This window comes from Cyprinus carpio, chromosome A9, assembly GCF_018340385.1.
Source record: "Cyprinus carpio isolate SPL01 chromosome A9, ASM1834038v1, whole genome shotgun sequence".
Lineage (NCBI taxonomy): Eukaryota > Metazoa > Chordata > Actinopteri > Cypriniformes > Cyprinidae > Cyprinus > Cyprinus carpio.
This window is the reverse complement of record NC_056580.1, coordinates 10753597-10776052: the sequence shown is the minus strand read 5'-3', so window position 1 is coordinate 10776052 and position 22456 is coordinate 10753597. Positions and strand designations below refer to the sequence as shown.

General features: G+C 38.2%; 1 protein-coding gene across 3 annotated transcripts in view; it reads right to left on the bottom strand.

The window, feature by feature from the left end:
• Positions 1 to 86: 86 nt before the first annotated feature.
• Positions 87 to 22456, bottom strand: part of LOC109048587 (insulin-like growth factor 2 mRNA-binding protein 2) — a 58586-nt gene continuing 36216 nt past the window's right edge. For 2 of the 3 annotated variants that reach the window (XM_042763459.1, XM_042763462.1), the window contains exons 5-16: positions 21066 to 21129; positions 20035 to 20322; positions 18316 to 18450; positions 18113 to 18235; positions 17276 to 17411; positions 16209 to 16343; positions 12119 to 12187; positions 11261 to 11380; positions 6417 to 6491; positions 6124 to 6255; positions 4929 to 5042; positions 87 to 4167 (exon numbers count right to left, since the gene is read on the bottom strand). In XM_042763459.1, the coding sequence (XP_042619393.1) occupies positions 4072 to 4167; positions 4929 to 5042; positions 6124 to 6255; positions 6417 to 6491; positions 11261 to 11380; positions 12119 to 12187; positions 16209 to 16343; positions 17276 to 17411; positions 18113 to 18235; positions 18316 to 18450; positions 20035 to 20322; positions 21066 to 21129 (1487 nt within the window). In that variant the 3' untranslated portion in view covers positions 87 to 4071. The remainder of the gene's footprint in view (positions 4168 to 4928; positions 5043 to 6123; positions 6256 to 6416; positions 6492 to 11260; positions 11381 to 12118; positions 12188 to 16208; positions 16344 to 17275; positions 17412 to 18112; positions 18236 to 18315; positions 18451 to 20034; positions 20323 to 21065; positions 21130 to 22456) is intronic. The other variant, XM_042763461.1, reaches the window with a different exon arrangement.

Genomic DNA, 22456 nt, shown 5'->3' with positions numbered 1-22456 from the left:
GTAATAAAGCAAATATCCATCAGACAGTGGTCCTTGAGGAGGAGGATTGGACACACCTGTCCAACAATATGAGCTTCAGACACAAGAATTTTATAAAGAATTTTTATTGCTCAAATCCATGTTGATCAGCAGTACAGTTCACCTACATTTCAAAACAACATGGTTGTTAGCAAAAAAAAAAAAGAATGAGTTAGCTCTTCCCCCAACCACCCCCCCACCCACCCCTCACAATCCAGCTGAGTGGACACGGCAGGCAGTGCAGCGAGCCCAGTCTCTGTTTCACATCGCTCGAAAGGAACTAACGTGAGAAGCTAGAGAGCTGCGTAGGAATGGATCTGCTGTGGTAAAGGCGCAAAGAAGTTTTCACAGCCTATGATTTGCATTGATTTCTCATGCATCGCTCTGATTTCCTGCTCTCATCCCGAGTTAAACATGTCTAGAACGGTGCCGTCATAGTGTGAGCAACTATAGCTGTGACTGTGGTCTATTCTAATATCAGAAAATTAACATAGAATAGCACCTTCTTTGTTTCCATTCACCCTAAAAGCTTCAGGGCCAAAGTAAACCACTATGAGATTTCATGCCAACAATACAACCAACAGCTATCCTAAACTGACCTGATTCATTCGACTTATATTAGCTATGACTTTTTGGCCTAAAGTTAATGCAAAGACCTCAATTCTTCCTAGCGTTATATTACAGGATATCATAATGGATAGCGAGACTGCTTAATTACCAGACTACAGAGACAATATAACAGTGTGATGTTAATTAATGCAAGTATCAACTAATGCTTCCCTAAAGTTAAATACTGATGTAAGACTGATGCACACCTGACAAAGCTTCGAAATACAAACTCTTCAGAAAAGTTAAGAACCACTGTAGAACATTAGGTGTCTATCGACAGCGTGGTGTGTGTTACAGTTACAAAAACAGTTCAAAGTGATCTGAGTTATACTGCTACACAACCTGAACTCCATCAATGAGCAAACACCTGAGATTAAGCATCATTCGGGGGAAATGACGGCCTCGTCTAGCTACAAGCCTTCACAGAGTCAAGAACCATAAGATCCGAGTTCGGCTTCTTGAGTGAAAAATTAGTTCGAAATCCAAAGTGGACCTGATCTAGAAAAAGCCTCTAACCTTTACTAACAGAAACACCTTCGGCACCTGATATCTTTGCTACTCTTTGTGGATACGTGTGGACGGGTTGCTTCAGTAGGTAAAAATTTAATTTACACAGGTCTACAGTAACGCCTCTATTGAACACGGTTAAATGTTAGAACTAAAACTGGAGTGGGACAGCTTGCAGTTCAGTCCACAGACAAATCATGTGAATTACTGTGTGAAGACAAACCAGCCATTGTAAGTACACACACCTGGACCTAACATAGTGGCCTTCTACTGTTGATTTGACATAGGCCTTGTTGTTTTAGCGGTAACACACAAAGACTGCAACCGGCAACAGATCCACAGCAGATCTGAGGCAACAAAAATACCTGCATTTGTGATTTTTGTGGGATTACAATAAACACTTTTAAAAAACAGTTACTCTGTGGATTACATCAAGAAAAAAGATGTTTTCTTTTTTTCTTTTTTCTATTTATTATTATTTTTATTTTTCATATCAACCTGGTTTTGTTTTTTGAAAGGCCTTAATAAAAAAAAAAAAAAAAAAACCTTAATTAAAAAATTTGGTCCGACTGTAATTCCTGAATTTAGACTCATGTTTATAAAATGTAAAGAGAATGCTGGCTTACGCTTCAGACCACGTAGCTGTTCCTGGAGAATGCTTTGAATTAAGCCATTCTACTTGATATTCATCGTCTTTATAACCATTTGTCACTGATCTAAACATCAGTACATAGTATCCACATTCAGAACCCCTTTTGGGCAAGTAAACACTCCTCAGTTACACATTGTATAAATCACAAGGTTGAAATCGGTGAAGTAACGCAGTAAATTTGCATACAGTTTTGAAAGCTTTAAGATCCATTCGTTTTTGTCAGATGGACCTGAAGACTTCAGACTAGATCTTTTTCTTGATCTCTTTTATTATTAATTAAAGGAAAATTTGAAAAACTTTCAGTTTACAAGGCATACAAAATGTGAGGAGAAAAAAAAGGGAAATTTAAGATTGGACTGAGGTACCCTGACGCATGAGGTAGATCACAATACTGACATGCGCACCGTTCACATTCTGATCAAAGTGTTGCGGTGATTCATTACTGTTCTTACTGTTAGTCTGCTACCAATATTCATAGTCTACTTCCAAGAAAATAAACACATCCCTTCAGAATAACATGGCAGTGTTCCACCAAAAAAGACTTTTTTTTTCCTGTTTGTTTCTTATTAATAGCTCTCGTCACAAAATAGGAAAAAAAAAATAGATTCATAAATACTTCTCTCTTTATATATATATCTATATACACAACAGAATACTAATGGAAGCTGTGCGTATTGGCATAAACCTTGTGTCTGGAAGATGAGGCTTAGCTCTCATTGGGCGAGGGAGCTGTCTGTGATGACGTAGACCGGTGACATTTAAGGCCACAAACTTCCATGGTCAAAAAGAAGAAATAAAGAAAATAAAGCACAAAGGGATATCCATGCCTGCACATCCTGTTGGAACAGTCTATTTGTTTCCAAAAACAACCAGAGTATCAGTAAAAAAAAAAAAACAATCTTGCCGACCAACCAGCTTACTGAACATGACAGGGTGGATCTCTTTCTAAAAGGCTGCTTATTGTACATTCACAGCTGTCATGCCGTTTAGAAAGCTCCCTGACAAAGAGATTTAAAGCCAAACGCGGTCGTGTGTGTACCACAGGTCATGAGGTGCCTCCTCGTCCCACATCAACCTGACCCTCCAATCACATTTTCAGTCGCCCATCTTTTTGTTTCCTTTCAGCATAGATTAAGGCAGAGTTCTTGGTGCACATTCAAATTCGCTTCTGCCCAAGCCAGTAAAGGTGCGCTGTCTTTCAGACGCTGGTGCTTGCTTTATATTCTTTTCATACCCCCTAAAGCAAACAAGGGGTGTTGACTCCTAATCCACATCTACCACATACCTACTCCGTCTCGTAATAACTGCCGCCACAAGAATGTGGTGGCATTGAAATGACTAAATGCAGAGGCTGCAAAAACACTGGCAGAAAAATAAAAAGGGAGTGTAAGAGCTGGACAGAAATAACAACAAACTACAAATGATAAAAGCTAAAAAATTAGATATGCACAGAAAGAAATGTTTTAACGGCATCTGTTGGCACGCACAGGCTAAGTAACAAGGATCCGTTGAGCTGGGTGATGTGTCCCGAAATGCAAACAGGCTAAGATACGAGTAAACGTTCTGTCATTAACATTTCCCAACTTGCTTGTCCCATCATCAAAGAAATCCGAAAAACATCAGTTCAACCGCATATGTGCACTACATGCCCGATGGCTTGTGCAAAACAAGAAGAATCGTGCTTCTGCTTCAGATATAACAGTATATTTGTTCTAGTGTACTGGTGAGAATACTGCTGATTGTTGAAATCGCAATCTGGGCATCAAAAAAAAAAAAAAAAAACAGAAAAAAAAAAAAAAAATCTCGGTCGCCAACTGCTAGTGCACACCCACACTTTACCTACCCGAGAAAACAGCAACACAACTCAGTCAAAATGCATCAGTGTACAAGTGTTTATGGAGCTTCTTATCTGTGTTAACCCTAGATTAAGCCTAAATTAAGAAATTTAAAAAATACATTGTTACGTGGGGCGACCTTGATGTTTCCCGTCCCGATAACAGATGTCCCTACTTATTCTTTTCATACTCAGGGTGTGTTTGAACAATAAAAGGAACGCTAGTCTTCCTTGCGCTTGCTCCCCCCCGCCCCCCACCTCCCTCCCCAAGCTGGCAGTGCACTCAGAGCCCTTCTGCCTGTGGCTCCTTCATCTCCCCCAGAAAGAAGTTCTTTGGTTTTGATCCCACGGCTGCTGGTCTGCCCGGCCGGTCCCCTTCGTCCGGTCTGGTCTGATTCCAGTTGGGAGGGCTACATTCATTGGCAGGTGCCCACTGGGGCTGCCCTGATGGTCACTTGGAACTGTGTGTCACGGGGGCGACTTGCTGGTGCTTCTGCTCCTGTTGTTTCACCTGCTGGATGATCTCCCTGATTTTCCTCTGTGCAGTCTGTGGGACCAGAGGAGAGTATGTTTATAGTGGTAAATGTTCACTTTGAGTTTGTTTTCAATAAGAGAGAGGTGGCTGAATGAAGGTGACGCTATAAGCCATTATAACAGATTTCATGTTTTGTGACTGCCATGTGTCATTGACTGATAAGAGGTGAATTTACTTACTGCATTTAGCTTTTACATGGTCAAGAAGCAACATTAAAAAAAATAAAAATAATACACAAACATTCAAGAGGGCTTGGTAAAAAAATATTTTTAAAAGAAGTCTCTTATACTCACCAAGGCTATTATACAATTTCAACTAATAGTCTTCTATGTAAATATTTTAAAATTTAATTAATTCATGTGATGGCGAAGCTGAATTTTCAGCATCATTACTTCAGTCTTCAGTGTCACATGATTCTTCAGAAATCATTCTAATATGCTGATTTGCTGCTCAAAGAACATTTCTTATATTATGAATAATGAAAATAGTCAATATGCTACTTAATATTTTTGTGGAAAACATTTTTTCAGTAAATATAACAGCATTAACTTTTTTAACAAATATTTTTACTGTCACTTTAAAAAAAAATTACTGTCCTAGTTAAATAAAAGTATCAATTTATTTAAATATAGTTGGCAAAATATCACATTTAATGGTGAAATAAATGTTACATTGGCCTTAAACAGTTACTGTTACTGGAGAAACAGCAGAAAGTTTTTCATATGAAAACAAACACTTTCCACATTTGTAGTGATGTGTGGTGTATAATTCACCTGGCTGGCAAAGAAATGGCCACTAATTTTGACAAAGACCTCATCGTTCTCATCTGGGGTTTGGTCCCGTGGCACTATGACCTCTGCACTGGTTAGGTTCTGCAGCTCATTAACCTGAAACATGTTTAGAGAAACAGGCTGATGACGCCACTACCTAACAGTACATCTAATAATAATGTCAACTGGGTCAAAATGTGCAAACGCTGTGGTTCAATCAGACTCATACAAAAACAAGCAGCACATATCCAGTTGCTCATTTGTACATGACCTACGTCAAGACCTAGCTGCTATGATGCCCCTGGGCAACAACTGCAACAAGCTGACTAGAACAGGTCACATTGATTTGGATCAGCCTGTCCTCTCAAAGCCTTAGACTAAAAAGTAAGAGTTATACAACATAATAACCAAACTTTTGCCATATTAAAGGTTTTCCCCTTAAAAAAAAAGGTCACATTGATTTGGATCAGCCACTTTCCCCGGCATTTCAGTGCTTTTAGTGAATTTGCTGACCAAATTACACAGAAAAATATGTCTGGTACATACAAAACGATTATGAAAGACAATAACAAGATTTCCATAATTTGCTCTGGTGTATTAGCTCTCTCAGGAACTCTTCACACCACATTAACTTTGAATAATCAACAACGTTCCCATTCTTTAACCACGAACATTTCATTGTTTTTTGTAAAGCTATTTTAAATGTTTTATGGATTCTGAGAATAACTGTAGAAAAAAAAGAAACTTTCACCGGCATTTCAGTGCTTTTATGTGCATAATGAAAGGAATACTGACTCTGCGATGAGACAGTAGCTGTGATTGGATGCGCTACACAACATCTTGTTCTTTGAAAATGTGTAAACAGAGATAGTTTATCGTGAATCAGAATCATATAGTATGTCTGGCATTGGATAGTGAATCACCTTTGAATGGATACTCAAGCTCAGCATAAATATGTTTTTCAGAATCTGAAATAAACAAATAATACCCACAGAACACTTAATTTCCCCCCCACTTTGTATTTTTTTTAATCATTGTTTTTTTTAATAAACACCACACTAAGGCCTGATGCCATATCCACTGTGTTCGCTCCCCCGTAATAAGAGAAAACACTACTGTGAAGCAGGCCTATCATGTTGGAACATCACTGAATGTTTCTGATCGTACTTACTACTTCTATGTTTCACCATATTCTCACCGTTTTGCCTCCTTTCCCGATGACTCTCCCAGCTGCTGAAGAGGGCACTTTTATATGTGTCTCCAGCTTCACTTCCTCTTTTCCAGAAAAGAAATTCTCTTCTTTCAGTTTCCCAAATATCCTGCCCTGGGCCTGAAACACAGAAGCCAGTCAAGTCTGGTAAATGTAAGTTGTTCAGGTGCATTTTAGTGTACATTGTTAATGAGGGTTATAGGGTTTAACAGAACTATGAATTTTCAGTTGTCATATACTAATTAATCCTGGGATTTTAAGTTTGCAATTTATTCCTTTACCTTAAACTGAGCTTCTGGTGGGCCAGTGATGATCACCATCCTCTGAGTGACGTCAGGACTCTCTGCAGGTGCAATCTAAACATAGAGAACACCACACTTACAGGGGCATCTCAATAAATTAGAATGTTGTGGAAAAGTTCATTTATTTCAGTAATTCAGCTCAAATTGTGAAACTCATGTATTAAATTCAGTGCACACAGACTTAAGTAGTTTAAGTCTTTAGTTTTTTAATTGTGATCATTTTGGCTCACATTTAACAAAAACCCACCAATTCACTATATCAACAAATTAGAATACTTCACAAGACCAATAAAACAAACAAAATCCTTTTGCTTTAATTACTGCCTCAATTCGGCGTGGCATGGAGGTGATCAGTTTGTGGCACTGCTGAGGTGGTATGGAAGCCCAGGTTTCTTTGACAGTGGCCTTCAGCTTATCTGCATTTTTTGGTCTCTTGTTCCACATTTTCCTCTTGACAATACCCCATAGATTCTTTCTCTGGGTTCAGGTCTGGTGAGTTTGCTGGCCAGTCAAGCACACCATCACCACGGTCATTTAACCAAACTTTTTGGTGCTTTTTGGCAGTGTGGGCAGGTGCCAAATCCTGTTGGAAAATGAAATCAGCATCTTCAAAATGCTGGTCAGCAGAAGGAAGAATGAAGTGCTCCAAAATTTCTTGGTAAATGGTGCAGTGACTTTGGTTTTCAAAAAACACAATGAACCAACACCAGCAGATGATATTGCACCCCAAATCATCACAGACTGTGGAAACTTAACACTGGACTTCAAGCAACTTGGGCTATGAGCTTCTCCACCCTTCTTCCAGACTCTAGAACCTTGGTTTCCAAATGAAATACAAAACTTGCTCTCATCTGAAAAGAGGACTTTGGACCACTGGGCAACAGTCCAGTTATTCTTCTCCTTAGCCCAGGTAAGACGCCTCTGATGTTGTGGTTCAGGAGTGGCTTAACAAGACGAATACAACAACTGTAGCCAAACTCCTTAACATGTCTGTGTGTGGTGGCTAGTGTTGTTCAAAAGACCCGGTTCTTCGGTACCAAGTCGGTACTAAAAAAATGAAAATCTCACGGTAGCAGGGTTTCTTTAAGTAGCGGTGGTACCGAGTACCTGGTCAACCCGGTTCTTGACGCATACAGCGCTATGATTTCCGCGAAGCAGAAAACGCGGACGAAATCTCAAAATCCAGTCATGAAAATGAAATTTACATTTTTAACATGGGACAGACAGACGCGGAATTTGTCAAACTTAGCATAAATTAATCAAATCAAATCTCCATATGGACCCAGTTTCTGTAAATGTTAAGCCGCAAAGTTTCAGTTATTGTTGTTCTGCGCGTCTCTGTGTGAATGAATGAATGGCAGAGACGTGCGGGTTTGTTAACTACATAGACTGAAGCGTGTGATGCTTGCAGTAATTTCAGCATCTGTCGTCTCAATGAGGACATAAATACATCAACAACATCACCAGAACTGTTCTGAGTCACTTCACAAGCATTTTACCGTTTCATTCGAGTAAAACTAGTGTCAATTTAAATTTGTCGATTTCATTTTCATTTCATTTTGCATGTAATGCTTGATAAGGCAGCGTTTGTGAGCTCAGCGTTGCTTTACAGCCGTCACCGGAGAATCCTGTATCTCTCCGCTCTTTAAAGCGCCTCCTGCTGGCAGAAAATGAATTTGCATATATGATTGTCCTTCTTAAGCATATTGTGAAAAAGTTCATTATTCTCCATAATGTAATGATAAAAATTATAACTTTAATATATTTTAAGATTCATTGTCAACACCAACTGAAATATGTCAGGTCTTTTATTATTGTGATGGATTTGGCATACTCAAAAAAAGAGCATATCATGAAAGGTTCTACTAAAACGACCTATTAATTCTGAATCAACTAATTAACTCTACACAACCTGCAAAAAGATTCTCCGAGGCTTTTTAAAAAAACTCCCAGCCTGTTTACTCCAACCAGCAATCATGGGGTAGAGGTTAACACCGAGAGGCCATCATTACCACCCTCAAGCAGAGGAGGTTTAGACACAGAAAAAAATTTTCTGAACGAAAATTGCTGTGTTTCCTGTACAAGGCACCCTCTAAGTTGTGGAAAGGAAAAATGCAAAAAAACCACGCTGCACAAATGTGCCCGGTACCCTTGAGGATGATTGTGGAGAAGGACGATTCCAGACCTTGAGGGGACCTGCCGGAAGCAGTTGGCTTGAGTCTGGAGTAGAAACATCCAGAGCCACCGTGCACAGGGCGTGTGCTTTTGAACAGAAACAGAACACGGCAGAAGCGCCTGAACCTGGGCTACAGAGAAGCAGCACTGGACTTTTCTCTGGTCCAAAGTACTTTTTTCGGTATGATGGAAAGCAAATTTTGCATGTCATTCGGGAAATCAAGGGGCCAGAGTCACGTGGCGAGAATGCCAAAAATGCCTGAAGGTTTGTACAGTACCCACAGTCGTGAGCCTTGCACCTGCAGCTGCTGGTGTTGTCACTGTGGTTTGTTTCTCAAGGGGCAGGGTTCAAGGCGCCTATTTGACTTTAAATGAAGATTGTTTTCATGCACGATTACTCACAGGGCCAAAAAAAAAAGAACCAATGGTAATGGTTTACTGACCATGGTATTTACTGGTGCTCAATTGGGCCTGCCAAATCCACCTGGAAGCCCATAGAGAATCCTGGGGTAGTATTGTGAAGAGAAATTTGAGAGCTCAAGACCCAACATCTCTGGATGAGCTTAAACAGGCACAGCTATGAAGCATCCGGGCCTCCATAACACCTCAGGCAGTGCCACAGGCTGTGTGCCTCCCTGCCACGTCAAGTCATTTCTGCAAAAAGGATTCCTGGACCAAGTATTGAGTGCATAACCTCATAATTAGTTGAAGGTGACTTTTTTTGCCTTTTCTTTTATTGGTCGGATGAAATATCTAATTTTTTGATCAGGAATTTTGGGCTTTTCATGAGCTGGTATGCCATTTCATTCATTATTAACAATAAAAAGACCTGAAATCTTTCATGGTGTGCACTGAATCTAAAATTATGAAAGTTTATTTTGATCAATTCCAGTATGAAAATAATGAACTTTTTCACAATATGCCTGAGGTTTTTGAGAAGGACCTGTATAATAGGGAAATAAAGACAGAAAGACTTATAATCCATGTTTTTAATTCTTTTATTTAACAAAAAAATCTTAAATTTCATATCAATTAAAAACAAATTAAATTGGGTGAAACTTGTTTACTGTTTTCATATTTATAGACCTTGTAGAAAAACTTTACACCATGTGCAGGGGTTTTATTATTTTTAGTGATAAAAAATTGTTTTTTTTTTAATTAGCATATTTTTGTTATGTTGCTTTGGTACCGAAATTGGTCAGTGGTTTTCACCTGTATCGGTGAACACTGAAATTTTGTACCAGACAACACAAGTGGTGGCTCTTGGATTGCCTGAACCCCACCCTTCCAGGTCCTTGTGAAGTTCACTTCAAATTCTTGAATGGATTTTGCTTGACAATCCTCATAATTCGGTCCGGTTGTGCACCCAACTTTGATTAAACACTTGGATACAGCAATCTGTGAAATATGAATGTTTGTGGCTTACCCTCCTTGTGAAGGGAGTCAATGATTGCAACTGATTTCTTGATCTACAGTCTGTGTGCATTGAACTTCACAAATTTCACAATGTTAGTTGAATTTACTGAAAAAATAAATTACTTTCCACGAAATTCTAATTTATTGAGTGCACCTGTAAGACAGGATTGTTTTTTGAATTTATGTTGTTTGATTGTGATTAATTTGTTTGTATGTGCATGTTTTTTTTTGATTTTTGTTTTTTAATATTTAGGTCATACTATTTAGATCAGAAACACTTTGCTTTAAAGAACATTTTATTACTAGAGCTGGATCTGAAGTGTGCAACCATTCATAGAGCTCATTCTCTTGAAGTTTCATCACACAGCCACCAGAGGTCTCTGTTTCCAATTACTTCCAAGGGCCGTCTCTGATCAATAGGGGTTAAACAGTTTAAATTCTCAATGTTTCTTTTGTATTTTGATTTTGTGGCCATGAATTTAGTTAAATCAGTAATTCAATAAAATATCAGATGTCATTAAACCATATGCTGCATTAAAATACACCACACTGTAAAATTACATACAATTCACATTTTGTGAAATGTTGAATTTAGTGATTGCATTATTACGAAACAAAAAAAGTTTTTTGTGTCACTTAACAAAATAATAAATGCCAAATCTCTGCTCTAAGTCTACATTACTTCACCGATATTAAGAATTACTTTAATTGCTTGGAAAATGATAATTGTAATTTGTTAAAATGTCGAATTTCACATTTAGAATGTTTTGTGTGAATGAATTATTTAAATTGTAAAATGTGTTAAACTTTTTTATAATAGGAAAGTTTGGGGTGATTTTTTTTAATTTAAGTATTTATTTTAAATTGTAATAATATTTCACAATATTACAGTTTTTACCGTATTTTTGATCAAATAAATGCATTCTTGCATATTTTCAAAGATGCCATTAGACATGAAATGAACTGAGGTACAAACACGTTCTGAACTATGGGTGGTGAACTCTCTCACCCCTTCTGATTAAACAGCAACCCACAGGACTGGCCGAATCAACAGAGAGGAGGTTACGGATGATTGGCTCACCCACACTGAGGCACTAGGCCAAATCTGAGCATGATATGGTTAGATTCAAATCAAGGATCTTAGCAATTGGACAAAATTATATGGATTATTGTGCTTCATTTTACAGATTTAACATGAAAGCAGTGGCATTCCAAAAGGCAGAAACTCCTACCTTAATAGACGCTCCTGCGAATCGTGCCAGTTGTTTAATATGTTGGCCCTTCTTGCCAATAATAGCACCAACAGCCTGAGTTGGAATAAAGAGGTAGACCACCTCCTGTTCAGGAGCCTGCTGTGGAGAGGGCAGAGAAAACATGCAAAATATTATGGCCTCTCATACAATGTGATTCTGCAAATCAGGGATTCCTCAAAAAGGCCTTCTAAAATACATCTGAGCATGTCAGGTACTGTAGATTCATCCTTTTTAAAAGGGTTTGGTCGCTCTGTCTGTTTACTCATTTAGTTTACCCAAACCACCTACAATCCCACTGAGATACTGCTCACTTCAGCGCAGGCTGGAGGTCAAGCCCTGAAGGTTCACACAGGTTTGTACGGAGGCAAAAACAATCCATTCAACACTCAAACTGATGATGAGGATGCAAAGCTCTTATCTGTTTCTAGAGGACCTGACCTGCCTGGCACTGAAGTGTGAAACATAGGAAACCAATGACTCATTGTTCAGACTCTCTGCATGAGCAACAGTGAAAGACTAAAGATGCCAGAGAGCTTTTTCATTCAGGAGTTTACAGCATTTCAAGTCAACACCATTAGCTTGTTTTGGGGTGAATTTTGCGTAAATATTGTGTAAAATAGGTGTCTTTTTGGACATCTTATTTGCCATAATTAAATTGTGCTGCATATACAATACAATATATTAGCATTATATCGGCCATTATGCTTTCTAGATATCAATATATGATATAAAATATGACATCACACAAAATTGATCAGCTGGAACACTGCATCCAGAAATCATCATCCACAACCAGAACAATTCATTTTACTGGACAGTTTCAGTTAGAGTACTCACTGTGTGCTGGTGAGAGATGGCACTAGCAGGCGGGACACTGTACAGCCCACCCAGCTGTGATGATTGACCCTGGAACAAATGGGATGGATCAATTTACAAACATGTAAAAATGTATTAATGATTACAAATGTTCATGTTAGGTGCATTTAATCATGAATAATTACAGAAACCTGATTATGAAATGATTATTTAGTTAATTTTTTTTAATAGATCATTAGCCCTGCTTTAACACAATGCTTAAAAAAGACACTGCAACATTTAACAAACTTTTTACAATTCTTTTTGGTTATTTTTAATTTATTATAAGTGTTGTGTGACCATAACTGTTTTTCTTATTTAAAAAAGGAAGAAAAAAAACTACATTAAAAAAACAGAGTTAAAAAATCTACAATCTATTAAGCTACTTTTTGTAAGTAACTCACAGTGTAACTAACATCCCGGTTACTACCGTAACCTCGGTTCCTTGTAAGAAACTCCTGTTTACTCTGATACTGAAGCCTAATTTGTTCACTTTCTTGTAACTGTACGAAAAAATGGTGCTTCAACCCACTAAAAGGGAAGGAGCCAACTGCTATACAAGTCGGCTCTAAGAGCCATTTCTTCATAATCTTTCAACTGTAGAGACGGTCATTGATTCGCCTGAAGCCTTATAGCATGGCAGCCTACGCAACTCTTGATCCTTTATCTCAGGAAACCAATGTTATGTTAGTAACCAGAGCATTCCCTTTCGAACTGTCTCTCCATTGTGTCGATAAAGCTCATGGAGAGCGCATCCAATAGCACCATGCTATAAGCAAGTGCAGAACGAAGCCACTCTGCGAGCCCAGCCTTGGAGCACCCATACTGAGGGCTCCTGTAAGCATGAGCCAATAATGAGACGCAAGCCGCTTAGGTTGAAGACTACATAACCCTCTCCACTTACAAAGGGGATCAGGTAGAATTAAGTGGACAAGATCTGTGCCTGCAAGGTAGACGGCCACAACCAGCAGGCGGCCACACAAATAGAAGTCCCACTGGACCACGCCCAAGAGGGGGCCTTTCCTCTGCTGGAGTGGGCCCTCACACCTATAGGAGACAACAAGCCCACTGAGGCATAAGCCAGGGCTATAGCATTGACTATCCAGGCCCTTTAGAGCAGCCTTCGTAGCATACAAAGAGCTGCTCTGAGTGCCTAAATGGGCCAGAGCACTTAACATACACTCTAAGAGTCTGTACCGGGCAGAGTGGATTAGGACCCTGCTCATCTTCTGAATTGGGGAGCGTCAGGAGGGTGATGACTTGTGCTCTGAACGGACTGGAGAGCACTTTTGGCACATAAGGGCCTTTCGCACTGCAGGAACCTTTTCATAGTACCAGAACTAATCGTGGAACTACCCAATTTTGGGCATTTTCGCTCCGCAGGAACTGGGTACGATTTGAGTACCGGACTGCCTTTTTCGAGAACCAAATTAGCTCCTACTCCGGAGCAGGGTCTAACCAGCACAACTGGTACTACCCGTGATGTAAGTATACATTGATTGGCCAGACGCATTCGAAAACACCCTCACTCGCCATGACTTAAAACACTGTGTAACATACTGTAAACATTGTGTCAACTTCTTTCGCAAGTATGATGAACAGCGATAAATATACGGAGGCTAATGTGCAGGCACTTGTAGCACTGTAGCACAGCCAGTTGTCGTTGGAGAATCTTAATCCTCCTTTCCCTTCTTTCAATCGCTTTACGTATACGTCGACATTCCATGTCCATTATTGTGAAACCCGCAAGACACAACAAAAACACAGCTCCGATCACACCGTCCTCCATCCTCCTGTTTTTGTTCTTTGTTAACGTTGTTGAAATGACATCGCTGTCAACCGGCTTATGTCACATTCTAGCACACACTGTTGGTGCAGATGCAACCCTTTAAATGGTACTGGGAAACAGTTCGCGCAAAATCGTCCCAGTACTTTAGTACTGTACATGTAGTTCTGGAACTAAAGCAGTGCGAAAGGCCCTATAGCCACATGTCTCGGTTTGAGGATGACTCTACAGTCATTATGCCTAAACTCAATTTATTAAGCGCTGACTGACAGTGCTTCCAGGTCACCCACTCGCTTGACCAATGCTTAAGCCAAAAGGAGAGTGGTCTTAAGTGACAGGGGCTGCAAGTCTGCCGACTGGAGTGGCTCAAAGGGAGGACCTCTTAGGGCACTGAGAACTATAGATAAGTCCCAAGTTGGCACAGTATGAGGGCGAAGTGTATTCAATCTCGAAGCTTAGGGTGACCAAACCTGCCATTTTCCCAGGACACACACTGGCCAGGATTTCTATATTGCCTAAAATATCCACGTTTTGGCTTTGTTTGCGCTGCACAGACCAGTTATTGTATGACAAAGTACCGTGAGCTCTAGAGAGCAGACAGCTTCTTTTGCTTTTGAATCGCTCTCACGGTACTTTGATGTCATACACCGATCGGTATGCTCAGTGCTGCTTCAAGTCGAACATTAATATGTACACGTATTTGCATCGCTTTGACCGCACCACGATTTGTCGATTACATACAATGTCTGCATGTTATTGGTCAAACGATCATTACCTTCATTAAGTATGAAAACAGGAAACCAAAGCCAAAACATGGATATTTGAGGCAATATAGAAATCCTGGCCAAGACGTGTCCTGGGAAAATGGCACGTTTGGTCACCATATTGAAGCGCCCCTCAGAAACTCTTGTGGAAAGATTAGCACATAGGACACGTCGCCCAATGAGGGGTCCTGGTTCGGTGCTACACACCAGTCAGAGAAGACCGACCATTTACAGGTTCATGCAGTTACATGAATGTAAGCAAATCAGGCTTCAGTATCAGAGATGCAACAGGACATACCATTCGAAAGGGAACTACGTTTTCAAAGGGCATTTCCATGCTGTTCATATCCAAGGTATGACAGAAAAGCTGGCTAACCAGCTGGCCAGTTACTAGCATAACAGGTTACTAGCTGGCTGGTGAGGATGCCAACATGCTGGCAGCTCTTTGCAACAGTTTGCAAGTATAATATGTTATTGACAGCAAATGCCAAAGCCCCAAAAAGACATGAAGAGAACTTGATTTACCTTAAGGAAAGAACTGCAACAATAAAAACCTGTTGTAACAATTTACATAACTGACAAGTTTTAGAGTACTACTGAGGATGATAAAAACCAGCGAACACTCATTCTGTAATGAGTGCCATCTCACACACCCACACACATATTCTACCTTCATTAGTTCATCCGTGAGCCATAAGCTGTCCTGTCTGACTCATCACTAAATATGAAGGGGAATTCTGCAGCACGCTAACCGACTGGAAGGATTATACAACTCAATAAGGAGTAGGTGCATGCTAAGGTGAGCACTCACTGAGAAAGGGACAGTGTATGTACAACGTGGCTAAATGTGAGCAATTTAGATTTAAATAAGGTGAGCACTCACTGAGAAAGGGACAGTGTATCGTGGCTGAAAATGTTTTTATTTGAATATTTTTTTAAAATGTTTGTAAAGTTTCATTTTGGGTATTTTTTGAAATTGTTATCAAGTATTAATTATTGTTTTTTTTGATTATTTTTTGAGAGTTTTATTTATAATTGTTTGTTTGTTTGTGTCTGGGTGTTTTTTTATATATATATTATTATTTATTGTGTAAATGGTTAATGTTAGTGTTTATATATATATAATATAAATTATTATATAAATGGAGCCAAACATTAATGTTACTCATAATAAAATGATACTTACAGAAATTTAGAAATTTATAATTACTATAACATTTTTAATAATTTGATTATGCTCAAGGTAAATTAATTTATTTTACCAATTTGTAAACATTTTTACCAATTTGATCTTAATCTATTACTCAATAGATTACATTATATATAATACATAGATTACAATTCACACACACACACACGTGTGTGTGTGTGTGTGTGTATGTGTGTGTGTGTTCTTCTTTGTCATTTAACTGTTCAAATCTGTATTTTGACCTGCCAATTGTAATGCATTCCTGAGGTAGAAATATCCAGTTATGTTGTAGTTCCATAATGAAGTCCATTCCATACTGTGGTTTGTACTCACAAGAAAAGGGTTGTAGCTAGCTGGGGATACAGGTGGGATGCCTCTGGGCCCAGCAGCTGGTGGCAATACTGACAAACCAGTTGAAAAGATGCCCAGTGCACTCAGGCTTAACCCAGGGATAAGGTTGGTTTGTTGCTGCAAGACATCATGGATTATGAATGATTATGCAGTGTATGACCTCAAGCTATCATGCTTTTCTTGACACTAACTCTCATATGAGATTAAAAAATACTCAAAGGATTCTCAGCTTCAATGTATTTCAGAGCTGTATGAACCATGTGAATATTTGTAATAACATCTTGTAATATCGCTACCGTCACGCTAGGTGGCTCTATCAACCCGGTGCATCGTTTTATGGGGCAAACACTTTTAGATAGAAGTTTTCATGCTGTTTATTCTTGAGAGAGAAGTTCATATGCCTGAGTTTTCATGTTCGTGGTCTGATTCATCTGCTGCGCCTCTTTCATTCAAAGGTTACAAGGATCAACTAGCAGACATTTACACATGAAACTGTCGCAAAAACATTTGATCCAAGCATGAATAATTTACTGTATGCCTGCGTGAGTATAAATGAAACCGCATAAATTTGATCTCTGTAGTTGATAGAGGCTTCTTCCCCAAAATAAATGACTCACTGAAGATGAAGGGAGACACTGGATGCGCCGGTGTAAACAAGAATGATGATGCTATTGTTACAGTATTTGCTCTCAGTCTATGGCTACACCTCCCTCAGACACAGGCAGTGATGTCATGCGTGTTAACGGGGAATGGTGCACATGTGCGTGTATGGCTGTGTGAACGGCTGTTGAGGATGGCAGGGGACGGACTGACTCAAAGGCTGTTTTCTATAAACAGTCAATAACCGAATACAAGTAAACAGATGAGGCATCTATAAGACGCTGACTCAAGGTTGATCACACTCGACACACAATAAACAGTGTTTTATATAGAGCACATAAGCATTTCTTTGAGTCAAATCTAAAAAAAGTCATATTCATTATGACATGAAAACAGTGGCTTAAAAGTGGAAATCACATGTTCCTTTCGTCAAAACCGCAAACACTTACGTTAATAGCAGCAGTGTCATTCTCATAGGCTTCCCTCAGCTTTCTCATGATCTCCACTTCAGCCCTACAACAAGCTTCAATACTCCCCTTCACTATAATGGTTCTCTCTGGGTTATAAATAGTTAAGTCCTGCAAACTGGGGAAAGAATCAAGAAAGACAAAAAGTAGGTGAGAGAAAAATCACTGGTACATGTTTAAGAAACACATTACTTTTGTCCGATCAGAGCAGTGTTCCTATTGAGAGCATTTTTAATTAAGTTAATTATTAATTATTATATTGCGGATATGACATCAGCCTCAATGGGTCAATATCTTTTGCAATTATTATTATTATAATGTGTGTATGATGTGATCATATTGGTACTGACTAATATTAGAAAGTTATATATTAGAATCTTAAATAATTACAGCATTGGTAAATCAGGCTGTTTTTAGAGAGACAGCTAAGCAATGACGTCAGCAGTCCTGGTTAGAGCTTAATTGGGTGACTCACTTCCTAAGCTATCTGTGTGCCCAGCACACACTTTATTTCTGGGAAATACATAAAACCACCTGTACTCTGATGCTCTGAACCAGATCCCAGCACTTAGCAGCCCATTACGAGATGTCACATGTTCAGGTCATGTTACGATCAATATCTTAACTACAAAACGCTGTATTCCTATCAAAAGAGCTCTCCATGGTGAACCAAGTAATCATGTATGCCCCCATAGAGAAGTCGACGACTGTGGAGCTGGAGTGTAACAGAACATTATAGAATTTCACATAACAAAGAAATAATTATGAGCTTTCCTTGTTTTCACCTGCTGGATGCCATAAAATGCAACAGACACTTACGAGGAGATGGTTATTTTGGTCTCTGTCTCCTCTTCAATCTTCTTCAGGTTCCTGCCCTCCTTCCCGATCAGTCTTCCAACCAGACTGTTGTGGGCCAGGATCTTCAGAGGAATATCCTCAGTTCTACAGAAGCAAGACCACAAGTTGGCAACTACAGAGATGTAATTAAAGAACTCCAGTGACTTCAGAAGATTCGGACTTACACCTTCGTGTCATCAGCCTCTTTCTGCATGATGTCCATGATCATGCGGCACGCGGCAGAGCAGCCCTCCGGAGTGGAGTGGATGCTGATCGGCTTCTCCGCCGCTCCTGCGTTCTCCTTACGATGGATGTCCACCCTGTAAGGACGAGAACATGACTATTCAGCAGAGATCAAAGCTTCATGAAGAGTTCTTACTGTCATCAAGCAGGTTTTTAAAATCATTGACACTTATGGCCAAATTTGATTAATAAATGTAAAATATTTCCAGGATATTTAATGTGCAAAATATACTAATGATCTTAGCAATAGTGCTCTTTTTTGTGTGTGTTTAAATATATTATGTAAAATATGTATTTAACTGAAGCATTTCTATGTACACTAAACACTACTGTTTAAAACTTAAGTCTTTAAGCAATTTCTGTAAATTAAATACATTTTTATTCAGCAAGGATATGTTAAACTGATCAGGGACATTAAAGACAAAATAAATGCTGTTCTTTTGAATTTTCTATTCATCAAAAAACAACGCCATATTAGATTGATTTCTGTAGAATCTTGTGACACTGAAGTCTGGAGAAATGATGCTGAACATTCATCTTTACCATCACAGGAATGAATGTAATTTTTACATTTTAAAATATATTCAAATATATTTCAATAATAAAGTTGATGTTCATTTACGTTTACAGTGTATTAAAGGGATAGTTCACACAAAAATTTGATGTTTATCTGCTTAATCCCAGGGCATCCAAGATGTAGGTGACTTTGTTTCTTCAGTAGAACACAAATATTGTTTTGCTCCAGCCGTTGCAGTCTCTCAGTCGTATAATGCATGGCAAAGGTAACAAAATCTATGAGAGTAAAAAAAACATGCACAGACAAATCCAAATTAAACCCTGCGGCTCGTGACGTTACAATGTGTAAAGACACAAAACGATCGGTCTGTGCAAGAAACTGAATAGTATTTATACAGTTTTTTACCTCTGATTCACGCAGTGTCCGAACTGTTAGTGTTATTGTTATTGTGATTGAATTGATGTGTAACGTGAGGCATCTTCTTCATCTTCTTGCTTTATGGCAGATCGCAGACTTATAAGTGCATTACCGCCACCTATCTCTCAAATGGACCATTGACACTCTATCTACAATCTCAATTAGGAGTTCTAACAGTTCGGACAATGCGTGAATCAGAGGTAAAAAACAATATAAATACTGTTCAGTTGTTTGCACAGACCGATCGTTTTGTGTCTTTACACATCAATGTATCGTCACGAGCCGCAGAGTTTAATTTGGATTTGTCTGTGCATGTTTTTTTTACTCTCCTAGATTTCGTTTGATTTTGCCATTGATTTTAATTATGAGAGTGTGAGACTGCTGAAGCTTAAGTTTAATATTTTGTTTTGTGTTGTAATGAAAAAGTAAAGTAAATTTTGTATTGGCTGGGGGTAACCAGATAAACATCAAATTTTCATTTCTGGGTGAACTATCCCTTTAAATAATGTGGTTAAAAATTTATTGTAAAGTATTTCCAAAATATCGTACTGATTCAGACTTTTGAATGGTAGTGTATATCACATTTGTAATTAATGAATTTATTATGTATTATGTAAATTATAAAAATAAATGCATATTAATTCCAGTGCACTGAAAGAATTCCTCAGAATCTTATCAACCACAGATGTCTGTTCAATACCAGCAAGGATCTCACTCTCTCACTCACTTAGACTGTGTCTGTTTGGTGATGTTTTTGATTGTGAGCCCCTCCTTGCCAATGATGGCTCCCACAAACTGCGTGGGCACCAGCATACGCAGGGGGAAGTCTGGCTGTTTCTGTCGGGGCACCAGGTAGCCTCCAGAGGTCCCGGGCTGCGAGTCCTGTTCCCGTGTTGTCCTTCCACTGCGACGATTCCGGGTCGCAGGCAGAGGTGGAGCAGCATCCATATCCAAAATATAAGACACTTTAAAGGAGTAATCCTCAAACGTCTGTCCTGTTAACTTCTCTACAGCTCTGAAGACACAGAGGGGGACAATTATCAGTGGAATATAATGACAGTGTACAGATAGTGAGTTTTGCACTGCTATTTTATAAATCAGTATGATGGTGTATAACCAGTGACAGTTAAAAATGTCAACCATGAGAGGTTCTGAAGAAGGGCATGTACAATGCAGAAAACTTTGCCAATTATAATGGGAGTGATTTATTGTAACATTTTGGGGAAAAAAAAAATTCAGGGGGAAAAAACTGAATTTTGATATAGATTATATAAAAAAATATTTATATAGTTTAGTAATAGTATAAAATTTTATGCTAGTGTTATATTGATATTATTTATTTACTATTATAGTATTTAGAATATTTTGACAGCTTTTTATATATTCAGTTTTCATTTTAATTTGTCAGTCATTTTGCTACATGCTTTTATTTTTATTAGTTTAATATTTTTTTTTTTATTTAGTTTTAATTTTTTTTATTTTTTACTTATTTTATTTTTATGTTTTATTTTTTATTTTATATTATTTTTTTTTTAATTAACAAAAACAACATTTTAGTCAACAATAAAAAAGTGCTTTATACTATGATTGTAATAGAAAAGATTAATTATATTATTTCTAAATTTCAGAAAAGAATAATGACTATTATTAATAATATTAAAATGAGCCAAAATAACTACAGTTAAAACATAATGTCTACATATGATTGTGGCCACACTGTCCATTCCTAAAACAGAACCTTAATTCTTAGATTCTTACATTTTAGCCTCTTCTTTTGTTGAATATGTCACATTCACCACTGCTGTTTCTGTATCAGTGTTAACTGCAAAAAGAAAGTGAATGAATACAGAGAGAAAACACGAGTTAGAAACAGGGAGCTCGGTCATATTCATAAACATGAGACTGCATGCTTCTATATTAGGTGCATACAGACAAACAAACCCAGTTTTATACTAGTGCTGCTGTGAAGAGCCACTTGTGCGTCCCAGTGTCTGCATATAAAAGAAGGATTACTGTGCCATGGCCAGATGTGTACTTCACAGGACAAGCACAAAACAACCCTGACGTCCGTAGATCAAAGCCCTGTGTATCATGTAAATGCACGCACAATGAGGGAAAGACCTCCACTTCAAGAGTTCATGTAGCTATACAGGTCCAACAGCTAACTATAGCACCTGTGAACAGATCCGGACCTCTAAAGGTCAAGCTGTATTATATTCTCTGAAGAGTGTGAAATGGGACTAAATGAAGGTTGTGCCACATTACAAGAATTCCTCTTGGGTCATTTCAGTGATTACAGACAGAAGCCACTGCATATAGACAATGTGCATGTGCATGGCATTTTTAAGAGGAGAGCCTGCCTTTTTATTGATTAGATGGAGTTGTGTGCTGAGAGGACCAGACAGTCTGTCTGGACGAAGTTGAGTGAGACAGCTGGGCAGAAATCCAGAGTTTCACACATGAAGAGAACCACAAAGCCTTGTAATAAGACAGCTCAAGTGATCAATCTCAGAACCAATGAGTGTCACCAATGTAGACACATCACGCAATAAGCCCTGAGAAAGAACGACGAGAAGTAGCAAGACCCTTACGTCATGCCAACATTATCATATTTATTTCGTAAGATGCAGCGCACATGTCACACAACAGCACTATTTGAATGGGATTAGTTTTCTAAACCATGCTGGAGTTACAATTATTATTATAGTCTGTAATTTCAATAATTTAGTCTGGATCTATTCACTTATTTAAAAAATGCAATTCCTACATACAATAGCTTGAATACACCTTTTCTATAATGAGCATGTTTTTTTATTTCATTTCTCAACTAAAATTCATTATGATTTTTTTTTATGAAATGGAGTCAAAAATGTGAGGGTGATCAATCATGAAGAAAAATTCATTAAAATGCTTAAAATTCTTGAAATAAAAACCTGATTAGTAATTCTTTTATTCATTAAATTAATTCTAAGTACTTTAGCACAATCTTTTATTTCATACATATTTAAATTCATTATAAAAATATTTAAACTGCTTCACAGTTTATTATTATTTGATTGTTATATAAAATGACTAATTATCCAATAATTTAACTTTTAAGCTGTATCGCACCAAAACTAGTAATTCTAATAAACAATTAATAAAAAAAT